The sequence below is a fragment of the Manis javanica genome, chromosome 12 (assembly GCF_040802235.1).
Source record: "Manis javanica isolate MJ-LG chromosome 12, MJ_LKY, whole genome shotgun sequence".
Lineage (NCBI taxonomy): Eukaryota > Metazoa > Chordata > Mammalia > Pholidota > Manidae > Manis > Manis javanica.
The window spans coordinates 45,159,887-45,174,149 of NC_133167.1; the positions used below are offsets into that span (position 1 = coordinate 45,159,887).

General features: G+C 32.3%; 1 protein-coding gene across 4 annotated transcripts in view; it reads right to left on the bottom strand.

The window, feature by feature from the left end:
• The window catches only part of CALCRL (calcitonin receptor like receptor), a 105,329-nt gene that overhangs the window by 16,526 nt on the left and 74,540 nt on the right, over positions 1-14,263 (bottom strand). For all 4 annotated transcript variants that reach the window (XM_037000368.2, XM_073218553.1, XM_037000366.2 and 1 more), the window contains 2 exons: positions 13,836-13,927; positions 1,352-1,478 (listed from right to left, as the gene is read on the bottom strand). In XM_037000368.2, the coding sequence (XP_036856263.2) occupies positions 1,352-1,478; positions 13,836-13,927 (219 nt within the window). The remainder of the gene's footprint in view (positions 1-1,351; positions 1,479-13,835; positions 13,928-14,263) is intronic.

The following is a 14,263-nucleotide window of genomic DNA, read 5'->3' on the forward strand; positions in this document are numbered from 1 at the left end:
TCCCTAGTCCCTTTCCTTTGGTAACTGTTAGTTCATTCTTGGGTTCTGTGATTCTGCTGCTGTTTGGTTCCCTCAGTTTTTCTTTGTTCTTATACTCCACATATGAGTGAAATCATTTGGTACTTGTCTTTCTCCACCTGGCTTATTTCCCTATAGTTCCATCCATGTTGTTGCAAATGGTAGGATTTGTTTTCTTCTTATGGCTGAATAATATTCCATTGTGTATATGTACCACATCTTCTTTATCCATTCATCTACTGATGGACACTTAGGTTGCTTCCATTTATTGGCTATTGTAAATAGTGCTGTGATAAACATAGGGGTACATCTGTCTTTTTCAAACCGGGCTGCTGCATTCTTAGGGTAAATACCTAGAAGTGGAATTCCTGGGTCAAATGGTATGTCTATTTTGAGCTTTTTGAGGGATCTCCATACTGCTTTCCACAATGGTTGAACTAATTTACATTCCCATCAGCAGTGTAGGAGGGTTCCCCTTTCTCCACAACCTCGCCAACATTTGTTGTTGTTTGTCTTTTGGATGGTGGTGATCCTTACTGGTATGAGGTGATGTCTCATTGTGGTTTTAATTTGCATTTCTCTGATGACTAGCAATGTGGAGCATCTTTTTCATGTGTCTGTTGGCCATCTGAATTTCTTCTTTGGAGAACTGTCTGTTCAGCTCCTCTGCCCATTTTTTAATTGGCTTATTTGTTTTTTGTTTGTTAAGGTGCATGAGCTCTTTATATATTTTGGATGTCAACCCTTTATCGGATCTGTCATATATGAATATATTCTCCCATACTGTAGGGTACCTTTTTGTTCTATTGATGGTGTCCTTTGCTGTACAGAAGCTTCTTAGCTTAATATAGTTGCACTTGTTCATTTTTGCTTTTGTTTCCCTTGTCCTGGGAGATATGTTCATGAAGAAGTCACTCATGTTTATGTCCATGAGATTTTTGCCTATGTTTTTTTCTAAGAGTTTTACTGGTTTTTCTAACTATACAGAGTTAGTTGCTTTAATTGATTTTGGAATTCAATTAAATAAATGTTATGTAGTCATAAACCCTCATGTGCACCAGCAACGAAATTCTAGTCATAAAATAAAGTGAAGATATGAATAACAGAAATGTATTTCTCCTTTTGATATCCAATCCTTATAACCTGAAGAATATTGAGATGTATTTACCTTTATAGGTTGGAATATAGCTACATATATTCTCTATGTGTCAGGCTTTAAATTACATATATGAGTACTTGACTACACATGTATACATATATCAGGATGTGCCACCTCTCCCATTTCTTCCCTACAAACTCCTTGAACATGAGGAAACAACCACATTTTACTTACAGGATTTGTGGCCACTAAGGCCTGGTTGTTGGCCACTGCTGTGAGATGAATTATTGTTACGATAGAGTTACAAACGAAAGAGAAGAACAGATTTTTGTGCAAGGTGATCCTTTGACAACTTAGACTCCTAAAAGGCAAGAGAAACCAAAGTGTGTTGACATCATAAAATGTTTCCACATTGTTTATTAATAATCATTCAAATAGTATACATTCACTATTCATAGCAGCTGCTCCAAATTTTGGAAGAGTTTTTTTTCTCCAAGATTTACTTATAATAAAAGTCTTAATTAGAGAAAACTTATAATTCTTTAAAACACAGAAACCAACGAGTTGCTTCAGTATACATAGACATAAATAGGAATAGGAAATTTGCACAAGGCCTCTACATAAATTTCTTCTGTTAATATTTCAGTATGATTCATATTTAATTAATTCTGAAGATTTAGAAACTGAGGTTCAGTGAAGTTAGTTAATTGGTCAAAAAATCATGCAGCTAATTAATTTGAAAACTTTGGATTTATCAGATTCTCACGCAAATAATACTTTTTTCATTCCATCATGTAAGTTGTCCTGTTTATGTAGCCTGTTTATGGTTATTCTGTTCATATAACCACTGTGTGGTGGTGGTGTTTATGCAGAGCAACCATGAAAGCCATCACGATACTCAAAGTACATGAATTAATAAGAATATAAATATAATAATCAATGAGGTTTGTTCAGCTTTATTGAATTTTTTCTAATTGGCCTAGCCATACATAAGATAAAAAAAAATGACAACTTTTTACTGGCATCCTCATGTATAAAGCAAAATAAAAGAACTGGCCATATGGAGTTCATATAGAAATAGATTCCAGGAAAAGTTGTCATTCATGACAAGTAATGCCACTCTTCAGATTGAATCCACATCTACTCTACCAGATTGTCCACATATGACTGCCTTTCCTGCTTAAAGACCAATTCAAGTACTAACTCCTTCAAGAAGCATTTATTTGAAGGCTTATTATAGGTAAAGTTTTAAAATAATAGAAAGGAAGCCATTTGACACTGAATACTTAATATCAAAACAAAATATATATGTAGGAAACATGAGGAATCATTTCATTATGGAAGCTTAAAAGCTCATTTTGTGGTTTCACAAAATTATGCAATTAAATCATCAACCTGGATAATCTTCCCTAGATAGCTCAAACCAATGACTTCTACTTTGGAAACAAAGGAGATTTTAACCTGATTTTATCATTACATCACTTTATCCTAATTAGACTATGTGCCCAAGATATTATAGTTAGCTGGGATGCTAAGGTTTTCTATATTTAAAAATGCAAAGTTAATATTGTCTCTGAAATTACTTCCAAGTATAGATCTGTGATTCTATATATACAGCTCTAGTATTTTAGAGGATCTGGAAGTGAATCCAATCCAAATAAATATTTATGGATTTTTAATATATGCCTTCCCACTAATGTTGTGACAAGCTTCATGAATAAGATGGCTCTTGGATCAATCATTGCATGTAAGACAGTCACATACTGACAAGTATGTGAATTCCAGCTGGAGCCCATCATAATAGAAACAGTTAAGAAATGCTACTATTTTCATATTAGAGAGTCTTTAATTTGACGTGGTTTTATAGTGCATGAGAGTAGTGAGAGGCAGCCAAGAATCAAGCTACAGAGTATAGATGATATTGTATAGAAAATACTCTGAAAGTTTTTGAGCAAAGGATTGGCATAATTCTGCTTATTATTTAAGCAAAGTTAACACTGAGGCACAGTTAGCTCTATTTCTGATAAAATGCCACACAGTGACATGAGTACTTTGTGTTCACTGAGAGTGAGAAGAATTCTAGTAAAGAATATTCTTTTCAAGTCATTTATATTATGTGTGGTTTATTTTTCATAATTAACACTCTTCTGTGATGAACGTTATGAACATAGAAAATTTGTCCACATGGTCTTATTTTAAACAGCCTTCCTTGAATTTACCCTGTGTCTATACAGTGCCAACTGTTGTTTAGGGAAAAACTATTTATCCATGCAAATATGCATGTTTTTAGTAACAGAATTTAAGTAGCTCAGCTACCATCATGGGAAAAATAAAATGCTTCCCTTAACTGAGCTATTTTGCCCTTTTCTGCTGAACACAGTTATATCCAGATCCATTGGTTAAGACTTATACATAAACAACAAAATGTCATAGTTTTCAAGTTATGACCAAAAGATGGGAAGGATTGCTGACACAGCAAAGCAGAAATATTTGTGAAGAGAAAATTGGAATGAAGGAAAATAAACATTAAAGAAAGCTTTCAAAAGAGCAATTCATGATAGAAGTAAAGCTGAAAGATATGACCTGAATAATATAAAATGAACAGGATTTATATTATAACTTGATATTTGTAAGATTCCTATGTGAAAAGACTGGAAATGAGTAAAATAAAATGGTAACTGTGGTTAGTTGAAAAATAATTTTAATTTTCCTTGTGTACACTTAAATTTCCTTCTCTACTTTTTGATGGTCTGTATTTCTGTTCTCTCAGAATTCCCTCTGTTCTGATGACTGCTCCCACCTCAGTCAGGCTTGAAAGTAAGGACTTGAAAATGAGCTGCTGGTATCTACTGTCTTCTAAAGATGTGATTAATTTTTAGTACTGTCACACACACACACACACACACACACACACACACACACACACACACACACACACACAAAATGGCTTCTTACTCTGTTACTATGTGATAGAAGGATATACTGCATTTCCTTCTCTTAGACCCAAACAATGCCATATTATGGGCAAAATTTTGAAATGATAGCATAAAATCCTACTGTAAATGAATTGTTTTAATTTCAAAATCAAAGAAATACTTATGAGACACATGAAATCATTTGAGTACAGCGACATAAAGCTCATTTTGAGTGTTTTACAAAATTATCCTAATAGTATCGTCAACATAGATAATTCAACTATTTATGACTATATAAACACTATAGAACTCAACCAAATACTTCTGCTTTGGAAACTCTGATATCCAATATAGCTGTCCATGTTGTTGTAATGAACTGGAACGTTGCCAAATCATTTCACTTTGTGTTGTATAAATATAGCCTGTTGCTATTGCTTTAGTCCATTGCTATTCCATCTCTTACCCCAGGCTCAGGGCAGCTTCAGTGCAGACAGAAGGCTGTCTCACATATGCTTTCTATCAATGTCCAGTAGTAAAAATGGCTCAGGTTTTTCTAGTGATGTATATTGTTTCTTTCTAAAGATTCACTAACACATTTAAGTACATTAGTGTAAATAAAATCAACTTGTAATGAAAACCAAAACATATACCTGGTAAACACAGTGACTTGTTTAAATGAAACCCTAAAAATATTTGGGTACTTTTCAAATGTTAACCTTCAACCAATTTCACTTACTCTAAATTTTATATGTTCTTATTTTACTCAAAATATTAAAGCAATTGTTTTATAGGCTCAGGGAATGTGTTGAAAAACTCTGCTTTCTTTAAATGTTACAATACCCTTCTATCCTAGCATGACCACAGAATAGAAATGTAGTCTGCTGGTCTGGATTGTTGCCATTTCCTATTCTCTACATGTAATTATTTGGAACACTATTTCAATATGCAGTTTTGACAAGCACAGTTATAGAGGCAGTTGGTGTAAGTGTGCCAACAAAACCATTTAACTTCATGTGTAATATAACTATGCCTTTTAATTCTCTTTTGAAACAATTAGAAGGTAGCATCAAGTCAAAGTGGGTTTTGAAACCTAACTTGAGAGTGACTCTGGACTGTGCCAGCTACTGACAGTATGACTTTGGGCAACTTATTAAAAACGTTAATCCTTAGTTTCCTCACCTATAAGAGAACTTTGACATTAGTACTTCACAGGATTGACTGGAAGATTATATGTGGTAAATCATGTCTAGTGCTTAGCATAATATCTGACTCGTGGTGAACATTCAATGTTAAGTTAGCTATTGTGTTTTCAGCATAGTTATCATGTGGCTGATTTTAAGCAACTTCTGTAATGGTTTTCTCTCACAAATAAAATAGCATCAAGGTTCCCTTCAGTAATACAAAAATGCCCATATTTAAGTAATACAATGAAACAGTAAATTGTCATCTTTTTGTTAAAAAACACAAGATTTTACCATTAGAAAGACAATTTCCATGTGATGAAGGTCAGTAGATCAACGATCTAAATTATCTTTCCAAAGAATTTCATCCCTTGCAGAACTGTCTCCAATTACCACTCTCATTATCATGCTGACCACCAAGTATGATGCCGCTCCACAGTCAGAGTTCTCCACAGCATGCAATGACACCTGCTTTTGTTTCCCATTCGGTTTAGACATGAGGTAGAAATCCAAACTACTTTCCTTAATACTAATTCTGATGGAAGGAGGAAATACAAGAAGTACAAGAACAGCCCAGCCTGTGAAGTAAGGCTTTCTTGTGCTAGCTTATCTAATATTCCGAATGCTCAACACTTTTCCTAAGAAAAGGCTAACCAAGTGTCTGAGAGGAAAGATCATTTCAATCTGAATACTGTCAAAAATAACAAGCAGAAAATAAAAGAATAAAATGTATTAAAGGAATAAACATATGGTTGTCTTTTGTCTGGTGAATGTAATTTTGAGTTATGGAATCACCTGATTATGTATACACAAAGTGGACATAAACCTCTATCATTAGCTCTCTTTTGGAGGCTGCTGGTGCTCCATTTGGCCAGATTAGAAATAATAAAAAGGTAGTTCCAACAAAGATGCCCAATGACAGTCCCTCTGGAGGAGAAAAGGTTGCTCTTGCTCCATCATGCTCCCTCTTCTCCTGCCCCTGCCCCTGCCTATCAGTACGGGCTGCTGTGTTAAATATTACACTAAGCACTAGACATGAGTTATCACATATAATCTTCCAGCCAGTCCTGTGAAGTACTAACGTCATAAGGCACAGACACGCTCATTTTGTGTGACCAACTGGTTTTTTCTCTTATGTGAACTGTTCCACTTTGAGTGCTCTTCCTGGTCTAAAGGGCAGGAAACCAAGAGAAGAAACAGTCAGCTTTTGACTGCCTGATTCTTACAGTCTAGAAAATCCCCTTTTGGAGATGAAATTCATAATAATAGCAACCGCCATTTATATCCCAGGTACAGAGATAAATACTTACATTCTTATCTCATTTAACAATCCCTTGAAGTATCATTATCTTTTAATAAAATTGAGGTAAACTGGTCGAGGTCACAATCTTATTAACTGATCTGTTGAATTTAAATATTGAAGTTTTTAAGAAACTAAGGTGATTGTCTTTTTAAATGTTAGTCACTTAAAACTTTATTGATGCATAAGTAATATATTTCACACTGTTTCTGATACTGGGAAAACCATTGTGAATAATACAGAGCAAGACTCTGATCTCATGTTGCTCATATGGCAGTGGAGTATTAATAGACACATAATTACATAATGTAATTCCAAAGAGTGTTATTTTTTTTTAAGAAATTAAAATAGGATTAAGACAAAGATAAAGACTGTGTCCAGAGTGAGAAGAATATGCAGGATGGAACTGAAACTGGAGAATATAAGGGAGAAAAGCATTCTAAACAGAGAAGGCACCTTGAGTCAAAGTTTAAAAAAAAGTTAAAGCTTAATGTTTTTCAGGGGCAGAAAGGACACACATAATATGAATAGAATATAAGGTAAAAAGCCATGTTGTTTTTTTCCCAGTCTAAAATGAAGAAAATTAAATTAAAAGAGCATAATTTACTGAATGACTCTTTGATTCTGAAGCTCATACTCTTTTGTATTATATCTTAATGTTCCATCAGCAAAACCTTAGCAGAATAACATCCAGTCATTCTTGGTTTTTTTCCTAACTCTTAAAAAGATGCCACACTTGGAGGGCTTACTTGTATATATATATATATATATATATATATATATATATATATATATATATATATACAGTAATATCTCCTCATATATAGTAATATCTTTGAGTGTGATCTAGAAAAGTAAACCAAGTCTACAAGAGTAGAAAACCAGATTGCAAAATGTATTATGACTTTAGGGAGAACAATGGTATATTATTTATGTTCTCTATTTCAAATTACAGAGTTTTAATCCATTCAAATGACTGTATAATTTTTATATCAAGCAATAGCTGATTAGCTTTCTTCAAGTGATTTGTCATTCTATTCCCATGCAAATTTAGTTATGTTTAACTAGGACTTATATTTCAACTTGCTCAAGCAAAATATTTGAAATACACTTATAGACATTAAATATTTATCAAAAATATCCACAGAAATATGTGGTCTTTACCATTCAGCATAGCTTTAAATAATAAATTTACTGTTTATGATAAATCCAAATTATTTTATTCTGTTATTTACTTTATATTTCCATACCTGGCATTCTTCTCCATAAAACATTAATAGCAATTACATTATAGTGGAGCTGGTTTTTGTTAGAGTAAATCCATTACTTCTTGTACCACTCTGTCCTTATTGAAATATGATACTCTAATGTGGAAATCTAATGCTATTATTATATAATTACAGTGGACATATTTAAAAAGCTTTCCAACCAAGTCTGTCATTACTGAATAAAAATGTTTTCAGCTCTCACCATGTTCAGTTTGGGGGGATGGATTTTTCAGCACACTGATTAAAATTTTTTGATTTGGAAATAGCCTCAGTAAGTCTGATATAATAAAACATTGAAAAACTACAGTTAATTAAACAATATCCAGTGTTAAGCTGAAGGAAGCTTGGGATGCATACAACAGAATAGGATCTATCTCAGAACCATACATAACATAACAAACTACAAATGAAATGTACCGCAAGAATTGAGAAAGCAAGGATGATCCTGGGTAGGCATAAGAGATATGCTATTCAGGGGACCACTAGATGACTATTCTGATCTCAGCCATTGTCAGACCTCTGACTGCAGGTTTGCCAGGTTTTAAGCATTTTAAATAAAAGTTCTAATTTGCAAAAACAGGTATACCAGGTGATTTGTACAATAAAACTCTTTGTTTTCAATGTTTCAATGTAGGCTCTCTTTAAGTAGCTCTACTTAAAATTGATTAAAGATTGAACCATGAGCAGTTTCAGGAGAAACATTATAGCTTAAAGAAGAAAATTACACTTGTTCTAGATCATTAGTTATATGAAGAAACTAGAAGTGAGATAAAATTCACAATGATTGAATATTTTTAGATAAGATCTAAGAAAAAAAGGTAAGAATTTGGGTCACTTGTCCTCAAAAGGAGAAATAAGCATGTAGGATTATTTTATTAAGTTGAGAAGGTTTTGATCTACCAACTAGATAGATTTTTTTTGCCAAATTTTATTTAGAAACTTATCTCAGCTACTTAGAGATTGTATAATTGTCCATATAATTGCAAATTTAGCTTTAAAATTATTTGGAATCAGTGTCTGAAATTTCAGCAAAATTAAGATATTTATAAAGAATTTTTTTCCCATGTGAGTCAGATGTTATATGTGCTCTTTGATGTGCAAGATGGAGCCCTTTGGGCTGAAACTAAAAGCAGGATTTGCTATGCTCTCAGATGTTAAACAGTAATTAAAATATAATTCATAACTAATTCCAGTAAAATTTATTGATATTTTTATCTAAAGGGGTCTGATTTATTTTTCCAAGGATCATTATGAGTAAGAGCATTGCCTCTTAGAGCTTGGCAAGTCCCAAAGTTCTGTCTCTTCCTCTTCCCTTTCTTATTATCTCCAACTCTGACTCTTCCCTTTAATTGGCTCTAATATAAAACTGAAGTATATTTGGTGAATAGTGTTTTATGTTCTCTGTTTCTAATTTAAAGCATGGATGAGTAGTAGACTTTTCTTTCTCTAAATAAAAAATAACAAACAGTACTCAAATCAACTTTTTGTATGGTTCTTGGTTTTGATTAGGATGGATCAGTGACCCTCATGATTGAAAAAGTTATCTCTATAAAAGATTGCACAAGAATGACTGCAGTTTGCAGACTCACAGACTCCAAGAAGGGACCAGTGGTTACCAAAGGGAAGGGATTGGGGAGGGTGGGTGAGGAGGGAGGGAGAAGGGGATTAAGGGGCATTATAATTAGCACATATAATATAGGTAGGTCACAGGGAAGACAGTATAGCACAGAAAAGAGAAGTAATGACTCTATAGGATCTTACTATGCTGATGGATAATGATTGCAATGGGGTGTGTGGGGGGTACTTGATAATATGGGTGAATGTTGAAACCACAATGTTGCTCATGTGAAACCTTCATAAGATTGTATATCAATGATACCTTAATAATAAAAAAAATGACTGCAGTTTGGGGAATTGGTTAAGAAGCAGAAAGGAGATATTGACAGAGTTTTTTTTACACCATGATTTTATGTAAAATATTAGTTCCTCTAGGAATTGTTTCCAAGTTAGTTGCAAGAAAGCTCAAATTTCTATTACTCCTGACTATATGAATATGCTTTATTAGCCATTCAATTCAGTATTTTCTGAGGTGGACTTGGTGTTCTTTTGACTGAGCTGTAGAGTATCCTATCTTGTTTTACACAGATGCTTCTACTGATTAGAATTTTAAGGAGCCTTAGTCTAATGCTTTTCTTTGTTGATGGAGACAACAAAGGCCAGACAAACTCAAGGGACTTGTCTAAGGTCACTAAGAAGTCATGGGAAAGTCGGTCCTAGATATAAGCTTTCTAGTTACTTTGGGTCTTCATTCCTCAAAAAGGTATTAAGTGACTACTATGTGCAAGGTCCTGCGCCAAGCCCCAGAATGTGTAAAGAAACAAAGCAGAGCTGATTCTTACTCTCATGGAGCTAACTTCGTGATGTTCTTTCCATTAATTCCTATTTTAGTGGGTGGTTCTGGGGAGTGTATGTTAGAAGTGTCTTAAAATCAGACTACAAATTCTTTAATATGGATTCAGGTATTTAGTAAGCTATGTATCTTGTGGACATAAAAGAAGATTTATTATTTTTGGCTTGTTTACTTAACCACAAGTTTTCCTGATATAACTATATTACAAATTTGGTCTATAAAATTTTTCATTCATTATTATTTTCCTACATGAACATTATAACAATTTCTTTTTAAGTATGGTACATATGAAACTAGAAATCATGCTCTTTAACTTTGTTTTTAAAGAGTGTACTGATATAATATGCCTATCAGTGCTAAATATTTATATAAAACTATTGATGGACTACTAAAAAAGACTGATAACTATGCCAATAGTAGACACTGTTTTCTGAACTAGACACTCTGCTTAACACTGTGTATATATTATCTCATCCCTTATACCAAATCTATGATATGGATACTAATTGAATCTGTATTTTAAAAGATGTGTAATTGAGGATTAGAGAAACAAAGATCCTGCTCCATGCTACACAGCAAGTAAATGACAAAGGTGGGACTGAGGCCAGATGTGCCTGTTTAGAACATACTCATAATCATTATCCTGTAATGAAGGACATCTAGGCATATAACAAAGTATTTAAAATGATATACCTGGGTCTTACTTGAAGAGGGTTTGGCATGTTTAAAGCCTGATAATGTATAATAAGAAAGAAAAATTAATTTGTAGCTTTGTTTTTTTTCTGTTCAAATTCTCTATTTTTATAAAACAACTAAAATAAATAAAATTTCTAAGCCAGACAGAAAGAACATAGGTCAGGAGGAAGTACGGGTAATGCAGTTAACTACTTAGAACATGAGTAAAATTAGGTGTTGGGTTAGATAATCTCTTCATTTCTTTCAGTTTACTATTTGTATCTTGAAATTTCACCCATCATTTAACACTTACTTCAGTGATATCACTTCAGATATCTTCTAATTCTAGGAGTCAAAGTGACTCTTTCCTTCCTTAATCTTCCTATAGATCTTTGAAACTCCACAATAACTTGTTTTTCAAATTTGTATTACTATTACATAAGGGAAATGTTAGATGACTGTATGTGTTGTCTATATGCCTATGTGATTGACTAATGACAGTCTAATGACAAAAATCAATACCACTTACCATTTATTGAGAGATTTCTACATGCCAGGTACTATGTGTCTTTACCTGGTATTTTAAACATTTTGACTCATTATAAAGAAACTGAGCTTTATTGAAAAGCAGAATCAGGCCAAAGTCCATATTATTAGTAAGTGATGATGGTAAGATTTGAATATATCCCATGTTTTTAATTACTCTATGATACTGTTGACTAAAATTATACCTGAAATTAAGTACATACATGTCATGTTAACTAACTGCTAAAGATATTTTTTCAGTTTACTATAGAGAATGAACAGTTAATTGGACTTTCAGTATAAATTTTAAGTATATGCAATGTAATTAGTTGAAAACTTAAATTTTTCTTTAATGTAGAGCCCAAGAACCAAATCCATATATTAGCAAAGCCCTCATTTACTTTGACAAGGATTTTCCTATATAGCATACTATACATCATATTTAAAATGATCTGTCATGAGAATTTTAGCATGATACATGTATTTATTGTGTACAGTGATCTTGATTTAAAAAGAAAACAAACTTGCTCTTTTTCTGGGAAAAAAAGCGTATTTATATGTGAAATATGAGGACAACATTTGGAGCAACATGAAACTTCTAGCCTCTCTTTTAGAATGAGAAATGAGTCTACAGATTGAATCTTTAAAGCTAAAGTACTTAGGATATATAAACCCAATTTCATTTTTAAAAAGTGTTTTTCCTTAGATAAAATAAATTCTGAAGTTCTAAATTTCAAGCCTTCAATTAGAAATTAAAATTACTTGTATTTGTTTAATAGTATTTGCTTTTTAATTGCAACATACATTTGTAAATACAGATATAAAAATATTGAACCAAATTTTCTTTCAATTGCTAATCAATAATAAATATAGTTTTTCTGAGTAGATTGTTTTTAGCTTGCAAAATACTTTTAAAAAAATGGTAGGAATTCACTCATTTCAAAATTCCTAATACACCAATATCTAATTTCTGTCTGAAAATCTTGAGTGACAGGAAACTCATTTGGTCAATGGTGGTACATTCTATTTTGTTTAGCTGTTGGAGTTTTGACTTTTTTAAATTAAGCCAAATATTCTTTCTTACTAAATTATTATACAAACTCTAATCCCAATTACAGTCATTTGGATTCTTGAAGTTGTCTGTTGTAACCCTTTATTTTGTCTTTTTCTGGCTTAACATTCTTGGTACCTTGACTCCGTTATTCATAGGCATTATTTTCTTAAATTTCTTCACCATCCTGATAAACCAATTCTTACGATATCCCCTTTTTCTCTCATGAAGTCGTTCCATAGTGAACAGAGTTAATGACAGGTCTGGATTCTGGCACTTTACATTTATTGGTATAGTCTGGTTTGTAGCATTGTTTACATTTGATAATCCCACTATTGCCTCATCAGGTCACAGCAAACATTATTTCTGTGAAATCATAAGCTTTTTCATGAAGAAGCTTTGTTAATTTTGCATTTGACTTTATGCAATTAGTGCAGGACTATATTTATATCCTTGCTAAATTCAAACTTGTTTGGGGCCATAAGACTTGGACTGTTGCTCTCTATTTGACTGCTGATTTTGGCATGCAGTATAATTGCTATCCCAATAGGATATTAGAATTACAGGTGTGTATATTTCTTTATTGAAAATTAGTAACATGCTTAAATTGCTTTTTATTTTTTTAATGTTACAAATTTAATTGCAAATCTCATTTCTCAAGATTATAGTTTGTTTTTAACTAAGGGCTGCATTTTTTTTTAAATTAAGGGTTAGAAATATTTAAAACATACCTTTTTTTCCCAAGAAAGCCTTTAAGACTGTCTTAAATAATTCTTCGATGAGTTTATCTTATGATAAAGTAACTATTTTATACCTTTACAGTAGAGGCTGACTTACTTTATATGGAGTTGTAGTTGCTGGAGTCTTCATGTTAAAAAAGAACCCTAACTAATATTAGCTACTTTGAAACTAATTATCTCTGTGTACCTGTTTGTATGTAGGGTAGATACGCAGTTTTTGTAAAGTAAAAGTTTAATGATATTATTAAATGCTGTTGCTATCATTTGTACAAAATACTGGTTCTTATACTGTACCTACTCTTCCATGTATACTGATACTAAACTGACCAAGAAGTTAAAAAGTCAACTAAAAAGGCCTGTAATATTTAAGTGTCCAAAGCAACTACAGACAGGTTTACATACTGATTTTGGCTCCCTTCTTCCCACATGATTTCATCTTTACATTGACTAATTTTGTGAAGATATTTCATCAAGTTCCTCTTTATAAAGTCAGGATAAGGTCAACATATTTCAAATTATTTTAAACCTTCAATTATTTTAAACATTATAAATCATCTATATTTCATATAAATTATCAGCATGTGACATAAACATGCACATAACACTCACCAAAGACAACTGGTAAATTAGAAAAATATTTTACATGTACTTACTTGAAATAAAAGAATATGCCAAGCGAGAGAAGCAGTGATGCAATAGATAATCCGTGTCCAATTATAGTCAAGTAAAACAAATTCAGTGCAGTCTATAATTTATATGAATAAAAGAAAGAGAGCTCATATCAATACTATAATCCTACATGTGCATAAGCTCAAATTCAACAGAATGTATTATGTTTTTAAAAATAGTGTGATTGATAGCTTTACCATTTAGCTTACATACCAATAAATACTGTACTATATCTGGAATGAAGAATATCTATGCAAATTTATTAAGGACATCAAATTTATAAGTTGCATGCCCTTTTTATTTAAATAAGTAGAAGTCATATATTCAATAAATGAATAATTTTATTGATCTGGGTTATAAAATATATGAAACTAATATTTTATATTTTGGGGGATAGTGACAATTTTCACTC